The 26220-nt window shown below is 39.0% G+C and overlaps 1 protein-coding gene and 1 long non-coding RNA gene across 4 annotated transcripts in view; one reads left to right on the top strand and one right to left on the bottom strand.

Moving 5' to 3' along the window:
* LOC142037292 (uncharacterized) overlaps positions 1-16458 on the bottom strand; it is a 179639-nt gene extending 163181 nt beyond the window's left edge. For 2 of the 3 annotated variants that reach the window (XR_012652335.1, XR_012652336.1), the window contains exon 1: positions 16340-16458. This is a non-coding gene — a long non-coding RNA (uncharacterized LOC142037292). Of the gene's footprint in view, positions 1-15983 lie in introns of all 3 variants that reach the window. The other variant, XR_012652337.1, reaches the window with a different exon arrangement.
* Positions 16459-16528: 70 nt separating this feature from the next.
* On the top strand, positions 16529-23816 carry FRG1 (FSHD region gene 1). The gene is made up of 9 exons (XM_075027051.1): positions 16529-16668; positions 17037-17104; positions 18923-19045; positions 19966-20023; positions 20203-20317; positions 20701-20805; positions 21521-21612; positions 22671-22781; positions 23690-23816. Exons 1-9 carry the CDS (start codon positions 16607-16609, stop codon positions 23724-23726), a joined length of 771 nt encoding a protein of 256 aa, XP_074883152.1. The 5' UTR covers positions 16529-16606; the 3' UTR covers positions 23727-23816.
* The last annotated feature ends 2404 nt before the right edge of the window (positions 23817-26220 follow it).

Below are 26220 nucleotides of genomic sequence, written 5' to 3'. Positions count from 1 at the left end.
TTTTTCTCATCTGCATCAAAAATTTTACAAGCTGTTTTATTTGTACCAAATCCCCATTCCAAGTGTTTATGACTTGGTTATAACCAAGAAACAAAACCAGAAAATCTCATCTTCCCATTGTCTATTCAAAATTTATTACACAGTAAGATATGTCATTTTAAATAATAACTACTAGAGCTGGGACAATTAAATTTCTGCTATACCTATTTTGCTTTCTGAAGAAGTCAAATGTTATAGCATATTCAAAATCATACATTTAGATGTTACCAGATCAAAATTATATTGCTGATTAAACTGTGAAAATGATAGAACAAACGTGTAATGCCCAACAGCCTACCTGCCTTCTGGTACTGATTTGGAAAACAAAAGGAGGTATTTCTCTGTCAAAATTCTCATCAGAATCATGTATGTAAACACAAATGGGGAAAAACTTACCCAGGGTCATTAAGTTCATTCCCTTGATACCATGGGTATCCCACCAGGAATGTCTTTTAGAAACTTTCCAAACTCCGTACTAAAAGCAGTTAGTTGGTCTTCTACTTTCCACTTACATTTATTACTGATCACCTTATCACCACGTACTCTCATCATAACTTTACCTTTTCTAATTCCTCTTTTCTGCTTACCACCTGATATATTAACAGAAAACCGTAAAATCCCCCTTTCAGCCTTCATTTTACTAGGCTAAACAAGTCAAGCCCTTTCACTTTTCTTCTTATATGTCCTCCATTTTCCTCATTATTCTAAGAGCAATTCTTTGCACTTTTTCAATTTTCACTTTCTCTTTATTGAATACGAGTGACCAGAACTGCACACAGTGTTTCAGGTAAGGCCTTTTCAGGAATTCCACAGTGATAGTCATCCTTCCCGATATTTATCTTTTTTTTTCTTTCTTTCTTTCTTTTTTTACATTAGCAACACTTTTCAGGTTAACCACTTCCTTCTCTAATTTAAGCCATCATTTATTACGTGTTACTATATTAAATTCTGTAATGAAATCCAAATAGATGAGATCTGATATATCACCTTCATTTAGAAAATCTGGTACCAAGTCAAAGAAAGTAGTAACATTAATTTTATGCGATCTACCTTTCAAAAACCACTGTAGCATTTTAATCCACATCTTTAAACTGCATTTCTGTCTGTAGGCTTGAAGGCCATCATGGACAGTTTTAATGACCTGCAGTTTTCATGATGACTTTTGCCTGCTTCTCAAATAATTCTTCATTTTTAACTCTGCTGACCTCTGGAACACCCCTTTGCTTTGTTTAAAATATTTGCTATTGAAGCTACAACAGTTCTGAGAATTCTGAGATGGAAATTACCTCATCAATCCCACTTGAGTGTACTAACAACTTAAATTTCTAGCCTGTTTACAGGCACTGCAATTTACATGCTCTCCTTCAATTATCCCTCTCACCTCAATGTCACTATTTTTACTGAGAAAGCACACAGTTAGTTCTGGGGTGCTAAACGTACAGGATCCTTTATCTTCACCTGTGTAAGTCTTCATCTTCTTCCCCTTAATTTCTAAGTTCTCTCCAAGGTGCTTATTCATCCAGCTAAATGTCTTAGTTTTTTCCTCTTAGTTGGGATAAATTTTCCCAATACATTCAGCAATTACAGGCGTTCTCTATATTCAAGTTCCTCAGTTCTTCAGGATAGCTAAATGTACTATGTATTTTCTGTTTGAAAGTGAAAAAACAACTATTACTCTTCCATTGAATTTAAACTAAATTTACTAATGATCACTTAATCCATAGTTACTTTCTCTGATCTCCTGTTTTATAGTCACAGAATCGTTTAAGTCAGAAGGAATCTCTCGAGATCCAGCCCTCTGAGTCCAATACCCATGCTCAAGCAGGGCCAGCTAGAGCAGGTTGCCCAGGACCACAATGCCCTCTTACTCAATGAAATTAAGATAAAATAACACAATGTCTTATTGTTTCAGTGCCATCAGGCAGAAAAAACATCCTGGAATGCAAGTACTAATAAAAGATACTGTAAAACTCACTTTTATTAATGTTGTTTACTAGTATTAGTCATAACTAAAAAAATTTCCAGACCCTAGAGTCTCTAGCCAAACAGCCACTCTACCAACAGCATACTGAAAAGCATCTGTGCTGCATCTAAAAACCTATCACTATGTTTGGGGCTTTGTAAAAGCACAGTCACTGCAAGTCATATCTAAACTAACTTAATTTAGACTCAAGTTCAGCAACATAGGAGAGCAAAGTAAGGTGCAAAAGCTGGTAAACACTCAGGCAGTCAACCTGTTAGAAGTTGTAGTCATGGCAGTAAGTCTGATAAAGACAAACCCAGGATCAACACAGACAATGTAGACTTGATATCCAGACTTACTATGTATCTATCTGCTGGAGAGAGCACAACTGATCAAATGGATGACTGCTTCTCAATCTAGCATCACATTTGAAGCCATAGCTGCTTTTCAGATATTAATTCAAAAATACACAGGCTCCATCTAGTCTTTCTTATTGTAAAGGAAGTCACACAGACAAGGTTATTTAAGAAAGCACCCAAAATTGTTTTTTTTTATTTTTATACTAGCAGTCAGAAATCACGTGAAAAACAATCCTTTTTGTGTGTGTGTTGGTGCATTAGTTCTCTAAACCTTAATTAAAAACAAGATTTTGATTTTTCTATTTGAAACAGAAGATGGTTTGTACGTTCACCTATATGTGTGTCTGTGCACAGACATACACACATGCACACACTCCTTCCCTCCCCGCAAGCCTAGCATCATACAAGAATACAAGAGAAACTGGGAGGGAAAAAAAAACCAACTTTCTCCTGCTGCTGTGCTGGCTTTGACAGGGTTAAATGAGCACTCCTCATATCGTACATTTGTACTGCAGGTTCAGATAAATGGGTTTCATTTTATTGTTTACTTGTACTTGATAAGGTTCTTGGATTGATTCCGGTGGCTTACAATGCCTTCCAGGCACAGGATGTTATTCTTCCTACTGCATCCAATGCCTTTCACAACACAGTGGTTTTCTCTAAGAAAAGCAGGCATTGTGAAACTAAAATGTCAGCAAAATCAGTTTCTCCATTTTTGTAAAATGAAGGAAATTCTGTGAAATTAAATCAATTCTGTGCCAGCACAAAAACCGTAACAACCAGCAGTATCAAGAGAGCTGGAAAAAAATTATTATTTTTTCCCTCTTCTATCAGTGTTGGACAATATGAAGGCACTATGGAATCCATGATTCACCTTGTTAACCCACAGCTAGAAAAGTATCTGAACACATTGTTTCAAATCACAGAAGCAGCTCTTACAGAGCAGACAAGTATTTTTTAACCAAATCAATTAGCAGCAGCAGCAACTCAGGTTCCTATAATTGAAAAAGTATATCTTTCTCCTCATTCTTCTTCATCTCAAATACAGTTAATATTAATGTTCAGTGAACTCCAAACTTGCATGACTTTGCAATGGGAAATACAGTGAATCTCATTATTTCGAATACTAAAATCAAGATTTTTTTTTTGCATCCCTTCCTCACCTTGTCACTGACTTGCATAGTCTCAAAATAACCGTGTATCCCTGTATACCTTCATCTTGTGTACCATTTGTAGTAAGATGGATACTAACATCTAATGCACCTAACAGAAATGTAAGTAACATTCCCCATTAATAATAAACCATTTTAAGAACTTCAGTTTTAATTCATTCAAAGAAGCCAGAGAACTGATTTATTATCCACACAGTCTGGTGATGGTTTTGAACCTCCAAGACTGGGCCCATCTTTTTGGAGCACATGGAAATTCTTATTAGAATAGCAATGCACTGTACTTCTGCTTGTGGTCTTACAAAGAAAATGCAGAGGTCATTAAAATAACTAAAGTTTTAAGGTGTTTTTCTGCTTTCTGTGTGAATTTGAAGAATACTTCACCTATATGGGTTTGTCCCCAGGCTTCAGAACTAGAGAACCAGCTCTGTTTTTTATATACCCTGGTCAAAATCTGCTAGGACTATTTTAAACTTCTCCTGACGTTTTCTTGAATCTCATCCAGCTCTTTCCTCCATGTTAGCTTGCTGTAAATTGGAGCTTTGGGACTGGCTGCACAAAAGAACTCCCACATTGCAACAGCAATTGTGTTACACTTGTCTCACACATCCTGCCTTCCTAGAGAATCCTGCCCCATGGAAAGCATCCGAGGCCTAACTGCAGAAGTGGTCAATGCTGACAGCAACATCTGTGAACAGCAGCCCCTTCATCTGCCACAGCTACCTCTACCAGAGCTTACCAACCTTGTAGTATAGGGAACAGAGCAAATCATGTGTTATCTCCTCAGCTTCCACAACTTGGTAGCCTGTATGCTCATGTAATGTTAAGATGGTTGTTAAAGTCAATATCCTCACCTGTGAGCTATGACTTGCAGTAACTGCTAAAGGAGCACTAGAGTGATCACAGCAAGCATGACAGGGATCACAAATCAGAACCTTTACTAACCTAAGAGTAGAATTTACTAGGACTAAACACACTGCCCACAGAGCTCATAACCTGGTGCATCGGAAATGCCAGAGAAGATGTTTTCAATTCTGACTTTCTTCAGAAGTTACATCCTCCCCCAAGGTCCATGGAGGCAACCAGCCCTGGTGAGGATTCACACCTCTGCATCCTCTATATGTATATAGAATGGACAGTAATAACTGGTGCTCCTCAAATCAAATTGATATTAGTTTTTCTAGGCAAACTGTAATAACATCATATGGAAAAAATGAAAGCCCTACTCAGAGCACTGGTGTCACTAGGCCTCAAATCCTGGAACCAGGAGATACAGATTCAAAACCAGACAGAGCAGGGTATCAAATCCTGGTCTCTGACATACTGGATGATCACTTAAGTGGTATGATAAAAAGGTGAAGGACGTTTGGGTCAAAGAATTTATGTCAAGTGTGCTAGTTTAGAAATATTTAAAAAAAAAAAAACAAAACCCAAGTCTTTGACTTACTGCAGAACAGTATGTTCAGCACCATCTTCCTACATTCAGGGCCAGTTCTGTTATACTTGTGAGGAATTTCACACCTGTGCCTGAGCTTTCCTTTCAAATTAGCCGCTCATCAACTCTATTACTAAACAAACACGAAGCAGCTGTAGTGCTCAGACTATGATTAAAATTAAACCCTCCAAATCCAGCCTAGCTTAGAGAACCTCTGTACAGTTGTTCTCAATTGATTAACTCCAACTGGCTCACTACTAAAACTAATCTATTAAACAATCTGAAAAAAGCTTCAAATAAAGCATTTCACATAAAGGGGATCCAAATGATATTTCAAGTAAAACACAAAAGATGATGCCACTAAAATGCTTTAAGAAAAATAAATAATTTATAGTTCTAAATTGCCTCTTTTTGCCTTAGAGCAGTTAAACCGTGGACTATTTTATTGATTCAACATTCATTGTTTTGCTTTGCACAACACTGGAAAAACAGAATAATGCCCTTACTGGTCTTCTAAGGGAGGTAAGAGAAGATGCAAGGAACTACAAACCATTCAGCCCACTATCAACTGCATGCACCACCTGTGGCAAAATACTGAGTGCTTGCCAGGGGGCTGGGTTCTAACTAGGCTACAGAATAGGTTTTCGATCTGAACTTTCCATAATACATACACTCTCTGTGCAGTCAATGAAATAAAGGAAAAGACAAATAGGGCTGATTCATAGGTCTGCATTACCCTGTTTAATCATGATGTGATGCATAAAATTATAGAGCTAGAAAGTTAGCTATACAGTAGGCGAACGAGTCTTCTGCATGAACTTTCAAAACACTTCAGAAACACTTCTTCGCCTTTACAACTTCTCTTTAAGAGAAAATACGAATCTACATGAGGACTTCTCTGCTGCTAGCTGCAGCTCATAAATATGAGCAATACTAATCCAATCACATACTGTCCTTTTCCTTGTTTCTATTCTAGGTTGAAACGTTTTGCCTCAAGATCCACGTCATTTCTACTGGTATGACTAAAGGGCTGAATCCTCTCCATGTAATGTTCTAGTTAAATTACCGGTATTTCACTGGAACCTAAACAGCCCCATAAACGTACCTTCATTAGTATTCTCATGACTCCATTCTCCACCTGCTCACTGACTTCAGCATTTAAAGTCTGCCAATATCTTCCCTACAAATCGGAGCTGGGGCATGGATTCACTTTTGACACTCTGTTTCCATCTCCACCTGCCCATCACATCCTATGGTACATGCAAAGTACACAACCTCTCAAAAAGAAATTCACAATACCATTTAACAGTTCTGAGACAACAGCCTGAGGCACTGCGTGATCCCAGCACTAGGGATCTGTCTCTGAGCCAGGTGGACACGTCATAGTGTCCAAAAACTGGCACACAACTGAAGAAACTGCCTGGTTCAGTTCTCAGGATTGTAACAGATTTAAAAGCCATGCCAAATTAATGTTAAAAAATAAAACGGAGATATGCCTGTAGCTCTTTTATGGGAGATGGGAAGAGATAAAAGGCAAAACTTTTGTGGGCTGAGTATGCTTCAGGGATGAATGAAGGCACCATACAGCATGCAGCCTGTGTAGGGAATCTTACTACCCTTCAGGAGGAGGAAGAAACAGGAGACCAAGGATCTGACCCTTCAGACATCACCCGAGAGGATGGCTACATTTCATTTCTCCTGCAAGAGCAGACCACAACCCCAGCAGTAGCCAAAACCATGTCACCAATTCAGCCAGGATTCTTCCCTAGCCTCTCTAAAGGGAGATGCTTTGTGGAGGCATAAGACAGTACTATGCATCCAGATAAAACAAGCACTCTGTAAAGAACATCAAAGGGGGCATTTGAAAAAACAGATGCCTCCAGCTGCTCTTCCTCTTTCCACTACCAAGAGACTCACAGGCAACCTTTAGGAAACCACATCACCTCCAGATGACTTTCCTCTGCATTGCACTCCCACATGGACATGCCCCTCTGTGAAGGTATCACTGGTACCAAGGCTTAAACTTAATTTACCCTGAAGTTCACCAACTTCAGAGGAGAGCAGAGTAAGGTGCTAAAGCTGGTAAACACTCAAGCAGTCAGCCTTTTAGAAGTTGTAGTCATGGCAGCAAATCTGACACGGACAAACCCAGGATCACCACAGCCAATGTAGATTTGATATCCAGTCTTAGTATGTATCTGTGTGCTGGAGAGAGCAGAACTGATCAAATGGATGACTGCTTCTCAATCTAGCATCACATTTGAAGCCATAGCTGCTTTTTAGATGTTCTTTCAAAAATACACATCACTGGCACCAAGTCTGGGGAGTCTTGTCACATGCCTCCACATGCAGGAGAGGAAACAAGAGATGGCACCTCCAAATATTCTTAGCATGTCTTATCAGCACTCACACCCCAAGAAGCAGAGGGAGAAAAGACCTGCCACATTCAGGTCTGAAGGATGAGATAGTTGCTAGGTAAAGCAAGGAAGCAATCCCATAGCATCCAAAAGCCTGACAGCTCTCTTTCCTTTTTTCCCTTTTTAGAGTTGTCACTGTCACTTGGTGGACAAATGCTTTATTTGTTTGCATGGGTACGGGTAAGCTGGCTCTTACACTGCTACAAACCCTTGATTTTTAATGACTGTATTGCCTTGGACTCATGTTGATTCCACGGGGTGCTTTTGTTTCTCATTGCCTTTAACAGTCAGGTCACAATGTGGTCAGTGTTTATGTTTGTTGTCTTCCTGTGAGTAATCTGTCTTAGGCCATAACCCAAGTATGACATAGGAGTACAGCAAGTCTGAACTGATGTTGAAGCTTTCCAGACTGCTGCAGTAAACTACTGTGAATAGTTTCAAACAATATTTGAAAATATTATGTGGTTGTGGACCTTGAAAATTATACACTGCTACCAAAAAGGGCTGTCCTTTACATGCTCCATCAGCCCCCGAGAAGAAGCCTGACCTATGCATACACATCCGCTCTTCTTTTAATGTCCCAGCACAGCAGAGGAGCACTGAAGGACTATTAAGAGTGGCCTGGCTTCCAGGACTCACTTCTTGCCTCATACCACAAGACTACCAAAATTATTTTTACACTAAAAAACCTGATCTATTTAAACAACATGAACCTATTCCCTGAATTTCATGCCATTTGGGAAAAAAAACCCCACAACTCAAAAACATCGCTCTGTTCTTTTTTCACTCTAACTTCAGGCAGCTGCACTTGCCATCTTCTCGCGTCTGGTCCCTGCGTGAGGGGGCCTCTGAACTTGCTGGGACAGACTGCTTGCTTTGCTTAGAACAGAGTGAATCTATCTGTCTCCAGGGGAAAATGAGGTGCATGGCTATGGTGTGCATAGCCTATGTATCTGACCATAGATCCATAGATTGTCCATTGCTACTGCTGTGGCCCTGGGCAGTATGGTATTTCTTTCAACTAGACTACTTGTGGCTTTCCACTGGATACTGGAGAAAAATGCATGTCCCATTCATGGATTCAGCAGAGCTAGATATTTTGTACCTCCTAGATATGGCAATTCTTGATACCTCAGGCAGCGATGAAACCTGAGCTAGATCTTGGACATCTGCAACAAAGACAACAGCAACAATGGACCTTACCAATGCTGAATTATTCCCCTGGAGCCCAGCGTAACTAGATCTGAGAATGATTCCTACCCACCACAGGACTAAACACCTGAAGTAGGTCTGGGAGAATTTCAGGTCAAGCGCTCTGGACCTGTTACAGCAGATCCTCATATACACCCCTAGGCAGTAAACCCCCAAAACAGGCCAAAGAACAGTATGGATATGGCTCAGTGCTCCATTAAGAAGTTAATTGTATAAATTACACCCCGTCTATTGCACATGCCAGGAATTGTGCCTGCATTATTCCCTAGGACTCCACTCCAGCCACCCAGTATCCTGGGATGCACTGAAACACCTTAGCCAGTCCCACAGACTTCACCTTTTAAGATCTAAACCAGATCATGCCTTGTCACATCATAGTTTCATGAAGCTGTAACAGCAAAAAGACTATTTTTATCTTTGGCAAATTAGATTTGGGATTTTCAGGAGCAGGAAAGACCCCTTCAGCAAAATAAAGCTTAATTGTGAAAAAATAGTTCATGTTGCACCTAGACTGTAAGAAAAGCACTGACGTACATTGAGAGTATGTTGTGGGGAAAACAGCCTGAAAGCAGCTGATACATACTGAAATGTTCCCTCTCCTTTTCTCTCAGGATCAGAATATGGGAAGATCAGCAGTTTCAACTCCCACGCACTTACCTGCTGTGACAGGACACAAGCCAACAGATGTTGCCAACTCGAAGCACTCAACAATCATTAGTCAGGCTAAAAAACACAACAATGGCTTTAAAAGCAGTATTTTAAAAAACAATAGATATGGTCTTCTTTTGTTCTACCTTTCAAATATTTAAACCCTTACAATCAGGCTTTATGTGTCCTCTTCATAACCATGAGGGACAGGAATTCTGGATTGCATTGTATTTTTTCAGGGGAAGCTAAAAATCTGATGTCATTCATTCATTCAAGTTACTGAAGCTTTAAAAAAAAGTCAAGCTGCATTAGGATGGTGAATGCTGCCATCTCTGGCTGCCATATTTCAAAAGAGTCTCCATATACTGTGCTATGGGTTAGAAACTTTATTTCCTAATGTCAAGAAGGAGGGGATGATTGTAAACTCAGAACCTGTTTTGTTCTGCTTGTGCTGCTTTTAGAAAGCATAACACAAAAAGCTGGGAAAACCAGACTTACTAGATAGGTGATGGTCAAAATTAAAAACAAAAGTACAATGAGATACTGATGGTAGTCCTGATTAAGGTGAAGATCAGGAAGTTCTACATTTGTCTTTCATGTCTTTAACTATCTCTAAATCTAATAAATATTGTCATTATTTGGAAGCTCTCTCGATGAAAAAACAAGTAGGACAGTCTGAGTGAGATCCTCACAAATGAGCAGGAGTTAAGTGTATTTCTCTTCTATATTTGGCCTAAGAAGGGGAAAAAAAATCCACAAGTGGAACCACTGGCACTTACATTTTACACATTTACAAGGAAGTGAGTGGACAGGGATAATGAACAGCTCAGAATTCCCTCCAGAGCAAAAAGCTTTTTCTGTCTTTGCCTAGACTACACCTATTCGATATGTAATAGTCTACAGGTCTCCCTTCCACCTCCACAATTGCTAAGTCCATTCAAAAGCATTTTTTACAAGACATTCACTGCCACTGCATTAGGAAAAAATGCCTTTTTGTGGAAGAGCATCTGCATTCAGGACAAATTACACAGAATCAGGAGCTATGGACGGTAAGAGAGGAAAATCATTTAGAAGAGCTCTTCAAATTCAAATGGGCAATGAAAACAATCATAGCAGGTAAATGCTCCGGTCCTGTTAGAAAAAAAAATGCAGAAAGAAATGATATGACAGTCCTGGGGGAGAGGAAACATAATTTACAAAGAAAAAGTGTACAGTTTTATGGCCAGGAGGACAGCAGCACTGAAAATGAACACCCTGCCATGGATTCATTCTCCTTTTAAGTCCTGCCAATTCATATCTCATTGAAATTATAAAGGACACCCATGTAGTCTCAGAGGACATGGAGTAAGAAGAATATATAGCCCAACAGGAAGTCACAAACTCTTGGCGGGAGGGTAGGGGTGGTTGGGGGGGTGTACCCTTGGTAGGCCACTTCTTGGAAGGAATGCTGTGAAGCTGAGTACGCCCTTCCAAGACCATGCAAAACCACCTGTTTATTTCTTACTAAGTCACAAAAGAAATACAAAAAGGAAGAAACCTTTTTTGAAACACTCAATAAAAAATACAGCACTAGTTAGAAACTGTATTTAAATTAAACTTGATTATAGGCTAACAGAGAACAACTGCAACAGTGCTACATATACATGAAACGGCAAATCTTTCCCCATGGATCCTGTGGCTTTCCTAATGAGATAAACAAAATCAACCACATATAACAAGGGAAACAAGGCTCACTGGAGACAAGAAAAAAGCGTGTCCCAGAGAGAGAAGTCTGCGTATGAACACATAGTACAAAGCAGGTAACTTGCCACAAAAATCCTGTTGTGTTTAATTTATAGTTGAGTCCGCATTTGCCATACAGTACCAGTGAATAAGAAAAGGAGTTTTCAACTACATTTGCATTGAACATGCTAGCTATTTGTCAGGAAATGTCAAAAAACATCAAATACACTCAACTTACAGAATCAAATAATGCAGTTTGATTTTTCACTCATTAGTGTCCTATGATTTACTAGGAGTTTTTCCCCACAGACTCCTTTCTGTGTGAGGGTTCTCTCCCATCTCTAGTAAGATGGGAGTTCATATTGCAACCCCTCCCTCCATCAGGGAAGTTATAGGTCTTTTTCCTACTTACCTAACAACAGTTTCAGAACTCACCAGAGCTCAATTATTGTTGTGACCTCCATCTGCCTGTTAAATTGGAACAAAACTAGCCAGTTAAAAAATATTGATAAAGAAACATAGACTGGTAGGCAGAGACACAAACATGTTCATATACATACAAAAAACCTCCTTAGTATATCAGGATAAAAATCAGACCAATTAGTGGAAAAGAATAATATAATAGGAAGAAGTACACATGATAAGGCATTTGGGATGACAAGCAGAAACGAGAAGGCCTGAGCCCAAGTAAACACCATATGGAGTTGGCATCTGCGTGAGACCCCTGTACATTCATGGCTGCCTTTTCATTTCTCTTGCATTCCCTCAGTGTCCCACAGAAAGGGATTTTGGTGTGTGCTTTGTCCTCCATTGTCAAACTATAGAGCAGTGTCTCAATATCTGGAGAAGCAGACACTGAGAAGGTCTGGCCAGCTACAAAAACCTAGCCACAATAACTTTACAGAATGACAGAGGAGGAAAGTGAGGGAGTAATCAGGCAATGCAGAAGAAGTTGAGAAGCCACAAGCAACACAGGGTCTCTGAACAACAGATGCTGAGGACTAGCAAGTCTGAGATGGGGCTCCCTCCTGCCCCTGAGAGGCTGAGAAACCCTTCCTATTTTCCAAATACTCTAACTACTATACCATAAGCTGAATAGTAGAAATGCCATTTTGAGAATATTTACTTACCTGTCCTAAAAATCTAAAACTAACATTTTAGGTTTTAAAAAAGGTAATTTCAGGTCACATTTAAAATTTAGAAGTTACAATAAAAGAATTTTCAGCATGCAGTATTAGAAATGCCATGAATCAAATTAGCTTTTTATTTACTTCTGTCACATCACTGTGGTATGCACCATCATGTCCTGGGGATGCTTCAACACTCTCACACAACTGCTTCTGAACATTATGAGAAACCACCACAACATTCCAGTGTATGTACTTTGTCCCACTGAGGAAAATTTAAAATATAGTTGTTCTGGTTCTAACTCACATCAGATTTCACTCCTTCTGTAAATGAGTAAACAAAACTATATCAATCTTGGCTGTTACATCAGTCAGCAGCTTAGATATTTCACAAGGGCCCCATACTTATAAATGAAAGCAAAAAAAGCATATAAACTATCTGTCAAGTCTGCTATCAAGAGAGCTAATTCAAGTTTCTCTGGTTTGGGGAGGTATTTTTATATTTCCTAACATAAATAAACAAGACAGAAGAAAACTCCAGTGCCCAAGTTTTGGTCCAGGCTCTTAAGACACTAGGCTATATTCATGGACACTCAGTTTCAGCTCTCCACTTTTATCAATCCTGAGTGTCTATAGGAAATGTTGTTTGTAATGATTCCCTTCAAACTCAAATGATGAAAGTGCACATTTTGCAAATGACACCTCAGCCAATCTGCCCCATCTGCATGAGAGACGGCAAATGATTTCACTCTTCAGGCATTCAAAATAAAGTGCACATGCGGCAAATTCCAAGCTGGCAGGAAAATCCAGTCATTAAAAAAGTGATTTGTTTTTTACATTTGCAAACACAAAGGCTCCATTTATTTCCATTGCCATAAAGAAAATGAACTGTTTTATTTTTTTAAACAATCATAGCCAGCACATTTTGGAAATGTTTTAATTTCAAAAATACTAACTAGCAAATTAGAGTTTAAATAGCTTTTCTAAAGTGGTACCATTTTAGATACAGTTTTCTGATTGATGGCATCGCTTTACCCTGCGGGAAAAGGTTTTACTGTCTTCTGTATATACTGTAGTGATGCCTGTTTGTTGCTGGAGTCTCTAAATTAAAGAAGAAATCTAAACTGTGAATTTTAAATAAAATTATATTCATTAACAAGAAATTATATTTTACATTATGGGACCCTGAAAGAAGTCTACATTTCTTTAAAATTAGAAATTTATGGTCTCTGTCCTTCTGTCTTTCCCTCTTTCTCTTCATAATGAAGAAAACAAAACAGCAAATAAAGAAAATAGCAAACATAATTGATACAGCCCCATCCTAAGAAAGCTTATAAACATGCTTAACTTTACACAGAATGAGTTGCTTAATTGAACTCACTGGGACTATTCCCAATGCAAAAATGTAAGCATGTGTGTAATTCTTTCCAGGATCACGATATGTAAGGGTGATCTGTAATGAAAATAAAACTACTCATTTTTTTTCAAATTTCTTAATCTGCATTTATTTTTGTGGCTATAGCAACATCTGGTGGACAAACAGCAAAATATAAAGCCTGTGCACTTCCATCATATGATATAAATGTATGTATTTTAAAATACAAACTGTTTTTACTTGCTTCTGTTTTTTAAAACTTAACAAGAAAACCCAACAATTTAACTTGGATAATTCTTAATAACTTCAAAGTTATTATGTTTCTTAGAAAATGCTTTATATTCTTAACCAAAAGTGGTTAAGGCATCTTCATTTCATAGCATACTAAAATATTACCTTTTTCTCTCCCATCCTCCCTCTCAGGCAAGTGCTTGTATACTTTGAAGTGCTGGTAATGGTGTATCAATGTACACTGGCCCACTTTGACAAGAGTATACAAATACCCCACAAATGCTAAGGTTGCACAGTTAAGCAGTCAAAAAATAAGATCTAACACAAATAAAGTTCTAAAGTTAGAGTTAAGAAAACAATAAAGAAAACAATAAAGTTAAGAAAACCTCTGTAGATTTGCTCTCCATAGACTCAAAGCCTGAAAGAAATCAAAATAAAATCAAAAAATAACCAAAAAAACACTGGAGGACAATTTAGCATGCAAGGATGAAGCTGAGTAATCAGTATGCTGACAGACATTCTTTTTGCCTCACTTATTTCCTCCATGCTTTCTTCTAATTCCTACATAATTGCTCTCTCATTTTTCATATTCCCTTTACTAAAATTTCTGCCTTACAGGCATACCTCTAGAACCAGCAAAAAAGTATTTAATGATAAAATGAGAGTCAAATACAATTATAACGATATTTGCTAAAATTGCTTGATGCTGAGGTTAGCTTCAGTTAATTTCCAAAGGGCTGGAGACATGAGAATGTAGAACAAAATATGAATAAGTCGATTAAAATGTTTTAACAGGGAACAAGCCCTTGTATCTACCACCAAAAACAAGGAAGCAAAATAAGGAACAACCATTCTGTTATTGGTTGGAAAATTTGAAGACAGTATCAAAAGGTTTCTAGAAGAAGTCTGGCAATAGTGTCTAGAAATGGGAAAACAGAAAACAGAATGTCCTTGAGGGTGAGGCTGAAATCAACGGGTGACTTGCTAGTAGTCTGGCGAGGTATCTCAATCTTCTATTTGGAAATCTGGATCTTCTGTGGTCCTTCACAAACAGTACGATGCCCAGGACCTTCACAACCTTACTGGATACAAGACTGCTAACACAATACTCCCCTGACTGCAGCTCCATGCAGAGATCAGAAGTGGTCAGCAAGCTGTCCATCATTGCCTGCAGCTTTCTGTACTGCCTATTTTTTCAGCTTTTACTGGAAGAACTAATTGCAAGATGCAAGTTCCTGGGACTGGTAAGTCAATAAATCAATAAAGTCACATACTGTCTACTACAGCAACACACTGCTTCAAGTTATCCACTTCCCAAATACTGATCAAGGAGACTTTCACTGACAACTGCAACAGATGAAGACACTGGCAGGAAAGCAGCATGCCAAACACACAAGAAAAGTATTCTCAATTTACACACACCAGCAGCTTGATTCAAGTACTGCTTTTGCTGACAAGCCCATGCCTCCTTCCAACCGCCTTCTCCCCAAAGCTCCAAAATGGGGGACTTGCCAAAAACTCCTGAAAGTCCATTACTGTTGTTTGCATTTTACACAGCAGGTGTAACCACCCCAGCTTCACAGATAAAAATATGGGGTTAGTCATGTTAGGCATGTAGATAGAATTTGAAAGCATTTTGTTGAAAAGTGGTCGGGTCCTGGATCCAAAGTATCTGTGGAAGACACCTGCAGTCATCCACAGACTCCAGGGTCATTCACTGGGGCATTACAAACACAGTTTTATCACCTGGCCATGATTTCAGCAATTTTAAAGGCCTTGACTTAATCATGTATAAGACTCTCATTTCTTACTTGTAGAAGATACCTTTGATGTGCTGAAAACTCGCAAACATAGATAGGTAATGAAATCAGAAACCAAAAGGAAGCAATCCAATGCAAACATCTCTGTATGTGTACGTGTAAGGCAAGATTGATAGGGATGGTATCTTTCATTTGACCAGCTAATATAATCAGCAGACAACCTTTTGGGCACAAAACCCCTTCATTAGTGTGAAGTAGAAACAACAGTCTAAAAGACTAAATACAAATTACTGCTGCAATTGGGAGTCTAATCACACATGTATTAGTAAGGCTGTTCCCGAAAGAAGAAGCAGTAGTGGTACCTGTTGAGAAGGTTGTAGGTTAACTGCATGAGAGAAAGGTGGTTATACCTCCAGGGGAAAGCCTGAGGTAGGTGTTACTCTGTGGAATACCAAGTGGCTAACAAGATGGAAAAAATTGTCATAAACCTCATTTGTGCCCAGTTTGGTGCACTGGCTTGACTTACGAGCTTCGCTTCCCCAGCTTGTCTTCATGGGCTTCCCTTGAAGCTTTCACTGCTGCATCAGCACGGCCTGGCGCCTGGCCGTCGTGCAACACCGCCACTGAGCCACTCAGGCAAGGCCTGCTGCCCGTGGCAGAGGGCACAGGTCGAAGGGCTCTGCTCTGTGTCCATTAGATATGCTTTTAAGTACACACACGAGCAGGTTCCTACCACGTGCCAAGAGGATGCTGTAGGCTCTTCATTCTTTAGTGCTAGGGGTCCGCAGTCCCGCAAAGCGCTAGAGCAACCAGTGGAGCAAAGCCAGACCGAGAAGGGGAAGGTGCAGGGGGACATGCTCTTAAACGTAGTTTTAAGCTTGCCTTGTTTTACTTTTCCCCTCAAATTCTGCGTCCAGGGCCCGCTACGTGAGATGAGGGAACGCCGCTCCCAGCGGGTCACGCGGCACGCGGCCCACAGCGCGCGCGCGCCCTGCCGCAGCCCCCTACACTCCCCGCAGCCGGGCGGTGGGCGCATGCGCAGCAAATAACGGAACGAGGGCGGGAGAAGCTTGTCGCTCCAGGGCTTCCGTCCGGGCGGCGGGGCGGAGCCGAGCCGCGTGTGTCCTTCCGCGTTTGCCGTAGCCCGACATGGCGGAGTATTCCTGCGTTAAATCCACCAAGCTCGTCCTGAAAGGGGCGAAAGAGAAAAGGTGAGGAGCGGGCTGCCTGCTGCTACCACCCCTGCCCCGGCCTCTCCGTCTGCGGCGGCCGCTCGGGGCCGGCGCCCTTGCTGGGCTCCCTCCGCTGCCTTGGGGTCGCGTCGGCGGCTGGTTTGTTTGGGGTCAGGCCAGGCCAGGCCGTCCCGTCCGTCCCGTCCGTCCCGTCCGTCCCGTCCCTCCGGCTGCGAGTATGCTTGGGCACGCCGGCGAGGGCAGGGGTTTTCGGTTGTCAGCCCCTTTCTCCCGGCTGGTGTCAGTGCCGCGCTGCGGTGGGGCTCGGGAGCGAGGCCGTGTGAGAGCGCGCTGTGGAAGGGCCGGCTCGGAAGCACGACCTAACTTGTTTGCGTCTCCCTTTGCAGCAAGAAGAAGCACAAGGAAAAGAAAAGGAAAAGGGAAGAGGATGCGGCAGAGCAACTTGATATTGTTGGTGAGCCGCCTTCCAGGAATTATGTGACAGTGTGGAAACTGTAGGGGATAGCAGAAGCTGAAGAGACTGCTATAGGGCCTTGTAAACTAAGTGTAGTCCCTGTAGAGATTTATAACTGTTTCTCCCAACATGTTGCTTGTATGCAGGGATCTTCCAAATGGAACTTCTAATACCAATGGGATGGGTTTTCCACTCGCCTTTTTAGCTAAACTATGCTCATATATAATCTCAAGCTACTTATCAGCTTGAATATATCTTTTTTTTTTTTTTTTTTCTTCTTCCCCAGTGATATTTGCTTCAGGAGGAGAGACTATCTTTTTAGCGCTGCAATGCTGTTATTTAATGAGTGCATTTCTATGTAAATAACTTAAGTCTTCTGTTACTATTGTTTTGAAAATTAGTGGTTGGATCACCTGTGCTTCCTGTTCTTACTCTGCCACTAGTTACTTGCTGACTGGGTTCTTTAGTTCATGCAAACCTTCGATCCTTTCAAAATGAGAAGACTCTTCGTTAGTTTGTTTACTTGTTTTTAGTTTGACATACTTGCCTGACTGCTGTGGTGTGTTCACATTATAAATTTGCTACTGTTAATTGAAACTGAAGACACAAACATTAACCAGTAAGAAAATATAATTTTACTTTTTCCTTTTTCATAAAATAGAAGGATCGTGGTATTTATGGTCATGAGCGGTAACTTGACAGACTGTTGCCCTTCAGTACTGTCATGTCCTCGACTGATCACAGTTCACTTCACAAACAAAAATAGCTAAAAAATAACAACAAAGTCATGAGAGACGTAGATGTATAGTGTAGCACAGCGCACATTACCAGATAAATGTCATTTTCTATTATGTGTATATAGGCATAAGCTAAAGCAGTGCAAGGGGAAGTTATTGTTGTTCCTGTGTGAAAACAAATTATGATATATGAGAAAATGGGCTGTTGTGTCCTACACTAGAAGAATGTTACAGATGTTTTATATTCTTCAGTTTAGCCAGATTTCCAAAAAGTGGGAGAGGTTTGGAAAATTCATACATGGATCTGTGAGCCCTGACTGTATAGGACAAGTCAATTAGCTCCATGTGTTGTATAAAGATAAGGGAAGATATTTCTGCTCAAGGCAGATTGACTTGCCAGATTTACCATGTGGAAAAAAGACATCATATTCAGATTAATTAAAAATGGTTATTGTCTTAATCAGGTAGAAAATATTTGCAAAACAATATACCAGGAGAAAATTTTACTGTTTAAAAAATATAAATGTCATAATTCTAATTCATGCGTGTGAGTAGGGCTACTTTAACTGTGGTAGAATTCTGTGGGGTTCAAATATTCAAACACAGATTGGCTTGAACAACTGAAGTCTAAAGATTACAGCTCACATGAAGTAATTTAACAGCAAGATGAGATAATTTATCGGTTTCTGTTGTGTTGGAGAATCTAATAATTGGATATGACCCCAAAACTGCAGGAGGCTGGTCCAGAGAGGGGGAAAAAAAAAAAAACTTCCTTGCAAGATGTGTCTTTGCTGCATCAGCTGAATGGATCAACTTTCTCTATGGACTAACACAAAGAAGGGATGAAGCGCAGGAGCCCATAACTAGGGATGGAAGGGTGGGTAGAACAGCAGGACTTCCTGATTCAGCAGCAACGCCGTTAAATTAGCTCTGTACTATAAAATAACGCACAAAGATCTTGAGATAGCAATTGTATCTTTAGAATTTCAAATCTCGGAGAAGACACAGAAATATCATTTCTTGAACTACTGTAATCAGAAGTTGTAATTACTCTATTAACTGTCATGGTTTTATATTTTAGGAAACTGGTGGGCTATCAGTAATTTCGGTGAAATTACAGGAACTATAGCTATAGAAATGGATAAAGGTGCTTACATCCATGCCCTTGACAACGGCTTGTTTACGCTTGGAGCACCACATAAAGGTTTGTTTCAGGAAATTTGGAAATAAGCAGTTTTAGTAACAAAAGGCATAAAACTAGCATCACTTAAAGGCAAACAGTTTTACAGCTAAAAGGTGTTTATTACAAATAATGCAATAATCCTAGCCGTAGCATGCAGATGACTTAAACCTAATGACTACCAATCAGTTTCACTTACCTAATTTCATGCTGGTTTATGTGTACAATAAATTGAACTGCATTGGAGATGATCACCTGTTAAAGGCTGTACCACTTACTGGATAAAAAGCAGTATAACTTTTATTAAATCCTATAAAGTCTTTATGGTGTCAGTTGAAGAGTGAAACTGAAGGCAGATGAGTTTAAAGGCTTACTGCTGCATCCTCATCTTAACATGCTTGTTTTGTTGCTGCTTAAGTGGGCTACTAACTCAGTGGGATAATTAGCTTGTCCTTACTTTGGATTTGAGAGCCATCAGTCAGAAAAGGACTGTTCCAGACCACTGAGAGTGTGTTTCACCTCCAGCATGAGATCAAAGCAATGATGGCAATATTATCTTATTTTGGTTTTGAGGGAGGGAGAGGCTAGTAGCTTTTAGGATACTGAGTTATGTTACCATAGCTGAACCATAATATATTTTGTTATAGAAAAAATAACATTACAAGGAGATTAAGGTTTTCAAAGCCACCTGGAGAATTAGAAAACATTCTGAACTATAAATTTCTTTACACAAGGTTTGTCTTTATTTTATGTCTTCTTTTAAGCACTCTAAATATATGAATGTAAATGAGCACATGAGGAATTTTTAAAGAAATAGTGTTGCAGCTTTCCATAGCATTTAGCAATGGCCGGTGTTTAATTGTTTTTGAAATTGCAGTACTAACAGGCTAAAATATTGTATGTTTAATACTTCATACCTAATTAATGTAAAAATCATTCCTCAGATGATGAAGGCCCTAGTCCTCCTGAACAGTTTACAGCAGTAAAGTTGTCTGATACAAGGTAATTACTGTAACAATGCTACAAGCTTTGATACTTGTTATCTTTGTTTCTGATGTGAATACCTGTTTTGATATTATCTTGAAATACATTGTCTACTAATAATGTCTTTGTGATGTGTTGGATACTGTGAATTACTTGAATTAAAAGCATTCTTTGTTTTCTTGCATTTTCTCTTTGAGGATTGCTCTGAAGTCTGGTTATGGCAAATACCTTGGTATAAATTCAGATGGACTTGTTGTTGGACGTTCAGATGCAATAGGATCAAGAGAGCAATGGGAACCTGTCTTCCAAGATGTAAGCTCTTCGTAATAGTTCATTTGATGTTTCTAGCATTTGACTGTATTTTGAGTTAATCTACGTTGATGTTCTTTGTTTGTGGAGTAAAAGCCTTTTGCAGTCTCTTTCATGTTGTAACTTTTAATCTTCTGTTTTCACAACTCTGCATTTACTATAATTGGAAGTTCTTAAAATACTTGAAGTTACTGCATTTTGGCAGCTATAAGCATCTTAAGAATGAAGGAGCCAGCAAGTCTGCTGGCTAGCTATTGAAGTGTCCATATATAAAAGAATAAAACACATTTATAGAGCTTTTTGGTGTATTGTCAAGGATAAATGTTATGAATCAAGGATTATATACAAACTCTTTGTACTAACAACATGTTATATTGTTTCTGCAGAAGAAAATGGCATTACTAGCAGCAAATAGCCGTTTTATTAGATGCAATGAAGAGGGAGACATAGAAGCCAAAAGCAAAACAGCAGGGGAAGAAGAAATGATAAAGGTAATTATAACTTCTACAATTAATACAGGCTTGTCATGGATATTCAAACAACCAGATGTCTGTGTGCTACATTTCTTGTTAATACAGTTACAATAGCTTTCTATAAGCTGTCAAGTGATAGGGAGGTATTTTACCACTACAGAAGGGCAAGATACTGGGGGGGCAAGACAGTCTATGTCATATTCCAGATAGTTCTGAACAACTTGGAACAGAAGAGATGAATGATGACTGAAGCAGGAACAGAGAAAGGTTTACCAGAATGATGCAGAAGGAGAGATCTTTTAAGTATGAGAATATAAAAAAACTATCTTGACTTTATCTGGATGTGGAAAATACATGTGTGCCTCCAAATAGAGATAGGTGTCTACTAGTCAGAGCAGTACTTTTAAGTCAGTCTCTGAAAAAAGGCATTTTACCCCTGCTAAAACTAAGATCTGTAATGGTGCTTCTTTGAGATGAGGGGATTATGTCTTACAGTAGTATCAAGGATTACAATCAATATTTCCCATGCTTCAGGCAGCTCTTGTTTTTAATTGCAGTTGTGTCCAGTTGTGAATTAACCAATTTGAAAGCTGTGAACTTAAAAAGTCACCATGACTCTCATTCTGTTATGAAGCATATGTTGTTGTCTTTAACCTGTAACTTCTGGTTTTAAAAAAATTGGCATTTTCTGATTTGGGGTTTTGGTGGGTTTTTTTTCTCTCTCAATGACTAGATTCGTACTTGTGCTGAAAGAGAAGCTAAGAAGAAAGATGATGTTCCACAAGAAGACAAAGGAAATGTTAAACAGTGTGAAATCAATTATGTGTACGTAGTTTAGAGCTGTTAACAGGCTCAAGTACCCTTTTTCACTTCTGTTTGGGGCCGCCTTTCGTGGAGGGGCAAAACTCCCACCTAGCCTTTCACTTGCTTTCTCCTCAGCAGAACAAGGGAAGAAAATAGCATGAGAAAGCTTGTGGGTTGAGATAAAGATGGGGAGATTGTGTACCAGTTACTGTCACAGGCAAAACAGACTCAACTTGTAAAAAATTAATTAAATATATTGCCCATTAAAGTAGATTTGGGTAGTGAGAAACAAAGACAAAAACTAAAAACAACACCTTTCCTTCCCCAATGTCCCAAGCTCAGCTTCACTCCAGACTCCTCCACCTGCTCCCTCAAGCAGGATGGAGGTATGGGTCAATACATAGTGGTTTCTCTCTGCCACTCTTTGTCTCCCACTTTTCCCCTGCTTTGGCATGGTTCTCTCCACAGGCTGGAAGAGAATATCTGCTCCAACGCCTTAAGAACCTCCTCCCTCTCCTTGTCTGTCCTTGATGTCATGCTGCCATTTTGCACTTCATTCCCTCCCTCCCCCTTCTCTTCTGCCTGTGTGGCATTTTGCCCTTTCTTAAATATGTTTTCACAGAGGTGCCACCAGCTTTGCTGATGGACTCGGCTGTGTCCTGCAGTGGGTCTGTTGTGAAGCCAACTATGTCCAGCACAGGGCATCCCCGGGCCTTTTCTCACAGAGGCCACTCCTGCAGCTCCCCCACTACCAGCACCTTGCCACCTATACCCAGTACACTTTCACCCCCTGACTCATCATGCTAGTAGTTGAAGAAGGGACTCTTTAGAACTTGTAAATCATGTCATGCTAATCATGTAGGGGCTTATTCCCACTTAGACTACCAAAAAAACCCAGAGTAGTTTTCACCTACAGAAGTCTTGGTGCAATATTTGATACCATGATGGTCTGCTGGATTTTATTAGGCCAGTCATCTACTGTGTAATAGAAGTTAAGATTCTTGTCATAGCTGTTGTTTTATTGAAACACAAAACTTTAAAAGAGTTACACTTTTTTACATTTTTTCCCTCCCTTACAGAAAGAAATTCCAAAGTTTTCAAGACAAAAAGCTTAAAATAAGCAAAGAAGATACAAAAGCCCTTAGAAAAGCCAGGAAAGAAGGCACTTTTCATGAAATGCTGCTTGACAGGTACTTAAAAGTACAAGAAATAATATACTGATTTAAAAACTACTGGAAGATGGAATTACAGTAAACCTGGGGTACAAAAGAGAGCTAGATTTCAGGATGATGGGGTGTTGAGCATTTCCTCTTTGGTCGGTGTTCTGCCTGAGTTCTGGGGTTGGCTTTTTTTTGGTTCTGAATTTTCACTTCTTTAGATGAAGTTTGCAGGTTTGGATTTACCCAGAAACGAATTCTTTTGGAAATCTTTAACTAGATTGTTCAGTTTCTTTAGTACAGAGGAGTTGAGGGATGAATCTTTTTAATCACAAAAATTAAGCTAATTAACATTTTCAATACCTATGGCACCGGAACATTTTTGAGAGGGGAAAGCTGAGTTTTAAAGAGAAATAGCATTTATTAGGAACAGTCTTCATGTTGTCTAGTGGGAATAAATGTATCCCACCCCCCCACCCCGACCCCCCCCGAGCTGAGACTATAGAAACTGTCTTCAATTTTTGAAATTTCTTGTGTTGGTATACAGTATAAATATTTGCATTAATTCAGTGGGTGGAATGCAGAAGACGATTTCTGATAATTGCAAGTGATGTGAGAACACTCCTGGGCCATCACAGATTCAGTGTCAGTTTGAAATCACACTGAATCTGAATTCCATTCCTCAGAGTGGACAAAAAGCAATTCATGGTGATTTGAAGGGAAAGACAAGGTTAACTTTAGACATCGCAGTTCTAGCTCCTTAAGAAAACAAAGTTAATTAATAAATCCAAAATGTTCTTAGGCTTTTATATGTGCTTTGAAGTAAAGTTTAAGAAAAATTGCTTTCAATGCTTCCTTAACACTTCAAGGCAGATAAAACACGCAGGTGTAATCATATTTGGTATTAATCTAAATCTTGTTTCATTACTCTTTCCATATAGGAGAGCAAAAGTGAAAGCGGATAGATACTGCAAGTGACAACCAGCTGGTCCATTTTCTTCTGCATCTTTGATGATAGGGTCAAATTGAAAACAATAGTAAAATGTTTTATAATTATTTTTTATTGAAGGTGTTTTGCTGATGTTTTTATTACGTTATTTTTAAAGAATCACCTGAGAGCTATAATTAAGCATCAAAATAATGTCATCTTTCAGTAATGAATACTATTAAGTTTACTCTAAAACTACATGCTATTGAAATAGTGAGATAATTGTTTAATGGAAAAGAAGTTGACCCACTGAATCTTCCAAGGCGGATGTAAGGAACCTGAACTTAGAGACAGGGCAGAAGAGAACAACAATGAAGTTCAGAAGTAAAATATGGTTAACACATTGAACCATTAAGAAATATGTAACTATATTGAACAAGAAGTAATTGAAAATGCATGTCTTGGAATGCATCCTACCGGATCCTGAGTAGGACATCTGTGGAGCTATTCTACACTGCATCAGGTGAGGACTGGGCCAGAATATTCAGGCTTCATAAAACAATGTTCAAAACCGACCCACTGTTCAAGTTGATAAGTGGCGTAATGCATATGCTGGAAAAGGTGTTGACAAGTCCCAAGAACCCTGTTACAAATGAAAATGCACATGCTTCGTAAGAAAAGGGGATGGCTTTTTTGTGTTAGCAGGCCACTTATTTTACAAGAGGGAAAAACTGATTTTGCAAACTTGCTGGTTTCTCTATGGTATGGACTTTAGTTTGTTTAATAAAACAGCAGGGACTTTTTTTTTTAAGTTCATGTTATAATATACATTCCTAGTATCTCATATAAAATATGATTGCCCCTGTCTGCTCTGATGACCAAGAAGCTTTTCAGTAACAACATCTCCACAGGAACTACCTCAGTCAGAACAATTGCTTACTATCTCCACAGCTTCTGTAGTCTGCATCATAAAGATTACTTGGTAAGAATGTTGAGGATTTTTGTGGTAATAATTTGAATTGTCTCTATGGAGCTTCTCCTAATTTTCAATTTGAACTGTGCACATAGTACAAACCTGTAAGCTCATGCAAGATAATGATGTGTCTAAAAAGAGCACAAGAACAGACCGATAAAGTCTAGTCAGTAGTGGCAACTTATATTGGTCTAATTTCATAGGCAGTTGGTCTTGAGGAAGAAGCATGAGAATTTAAGTACATCATAATTGTTTAAACCCTCTATTGACTTTTCAGCATGAAAACAAATTATAGCTGGTTAGGGAAGGCTAGCTGAGGTCAGCAATAAAAGTGTTTATTTTTCAAAGAATTTAGAAAAGCATGGATAAAGCCCTTACAGATTTTATGGAACCAAAAGAAGAAAATCTCCATGGGCTGGACACATTTATGATGTAACAGAGGGATTTTTAGAAACTCGTTTCTAGAAAGGCAAAAAAAAATCAAGACCTTTCTCTGATGGCATTTTTAAGCTTTCCATACCCAGCTCTAGCCCACTGAGTACGGAGATTTTTGCCACAGGACTTTTCCCTCTAAGGCACTAGAATTTATTTGTTTTATACCTGTTAAACCTAGTATTCACTTAATACCTTTTGTACAAAAATAGACGCACTCACTAGTTCCTTGTATGAATATCTATTTTGGAATGAGTGCCTTCCCACTTTAGCTTTTTCTGTTGAGATACTAAATAAGAAATCAAAATGCCCCCTCTGGGGAGCTGGTTTGTGCAGCTATATTGGGACAGCTGTGTTTGTAACTTTCTTATATGGACAAATCCTTGGAGACTTTCCTATCATTCCAGCTGCTCTGTAAGATTTTGTATTTTAATGCTAATAGAAGTTATAACAGAATGCTGAGAAATTAAGTAAAAGCAAGGTCTATGCTGAATGGAAAAGAAAATTAGTAAAATGAAATTATCAAATGAGAGTTTTCCCCTCAGTTTTTGGAACTAGAAAAGACCCCCCCCAGTAGCTGTTTTGTTTTGAACTTAAATGATCTTCTAGAGAATTGTCTTTTCCCCTGTATCTATCACTTATCCGATTATTGTATTTCAGGAAGTACTGTTAACCAAAATGTGGTAGTATCGGATGGTCACGTAAACTGATCAAATGCTTGACCTTTTTACCAGTATCAATAGCTTCATTTTAAAGTTTTCACAGATTTTATTTCTAGTTCTCGTACAAAAGTTTGAGTTTACTCTTTAAGCTTACCACATAGGAGGAATGACTGAAAGTTATCTTTATTTCCTATCAGTTTCTATTAACTACGCATTCTTTCAAAGCAAGTAATTGCTGGGAATATCAACATGTTTGTAGTGGGACTCTGCATTAAAACATTTGCAAAAAGAAACTAATTAGCAGAACTTATCTTTGATTCTAATTTTTTAAGTATCTCCAGAATTAAGATTCCCTCACATATCAATAACCCAGTTATAAAATCTTATTAACTATCACTTGTGAATATTTGGCTTGTATTAAGGGAATGGCTCCAAGAAAAATTAAAGATATGTAAATTACCAATAGTAATCTATTTG

The sequence above is a fragment of the Buteo buteo genome, chromosome 1 (assembly GCF_964188355.1).
Source record: "Buteo buteo chromosome 1, bButBut1.hap1.1, whole genome shotgun sequence".
Classification (NCBI taxonomy): Eukaryota; Metazoa; Chordata; class Aves; order Accipitriformes; family Accipitridae; genus Buteo; species Buteo buteo.
This window is presented reverse-complemented; position numbering and strand designations above follow the sequence as displayed.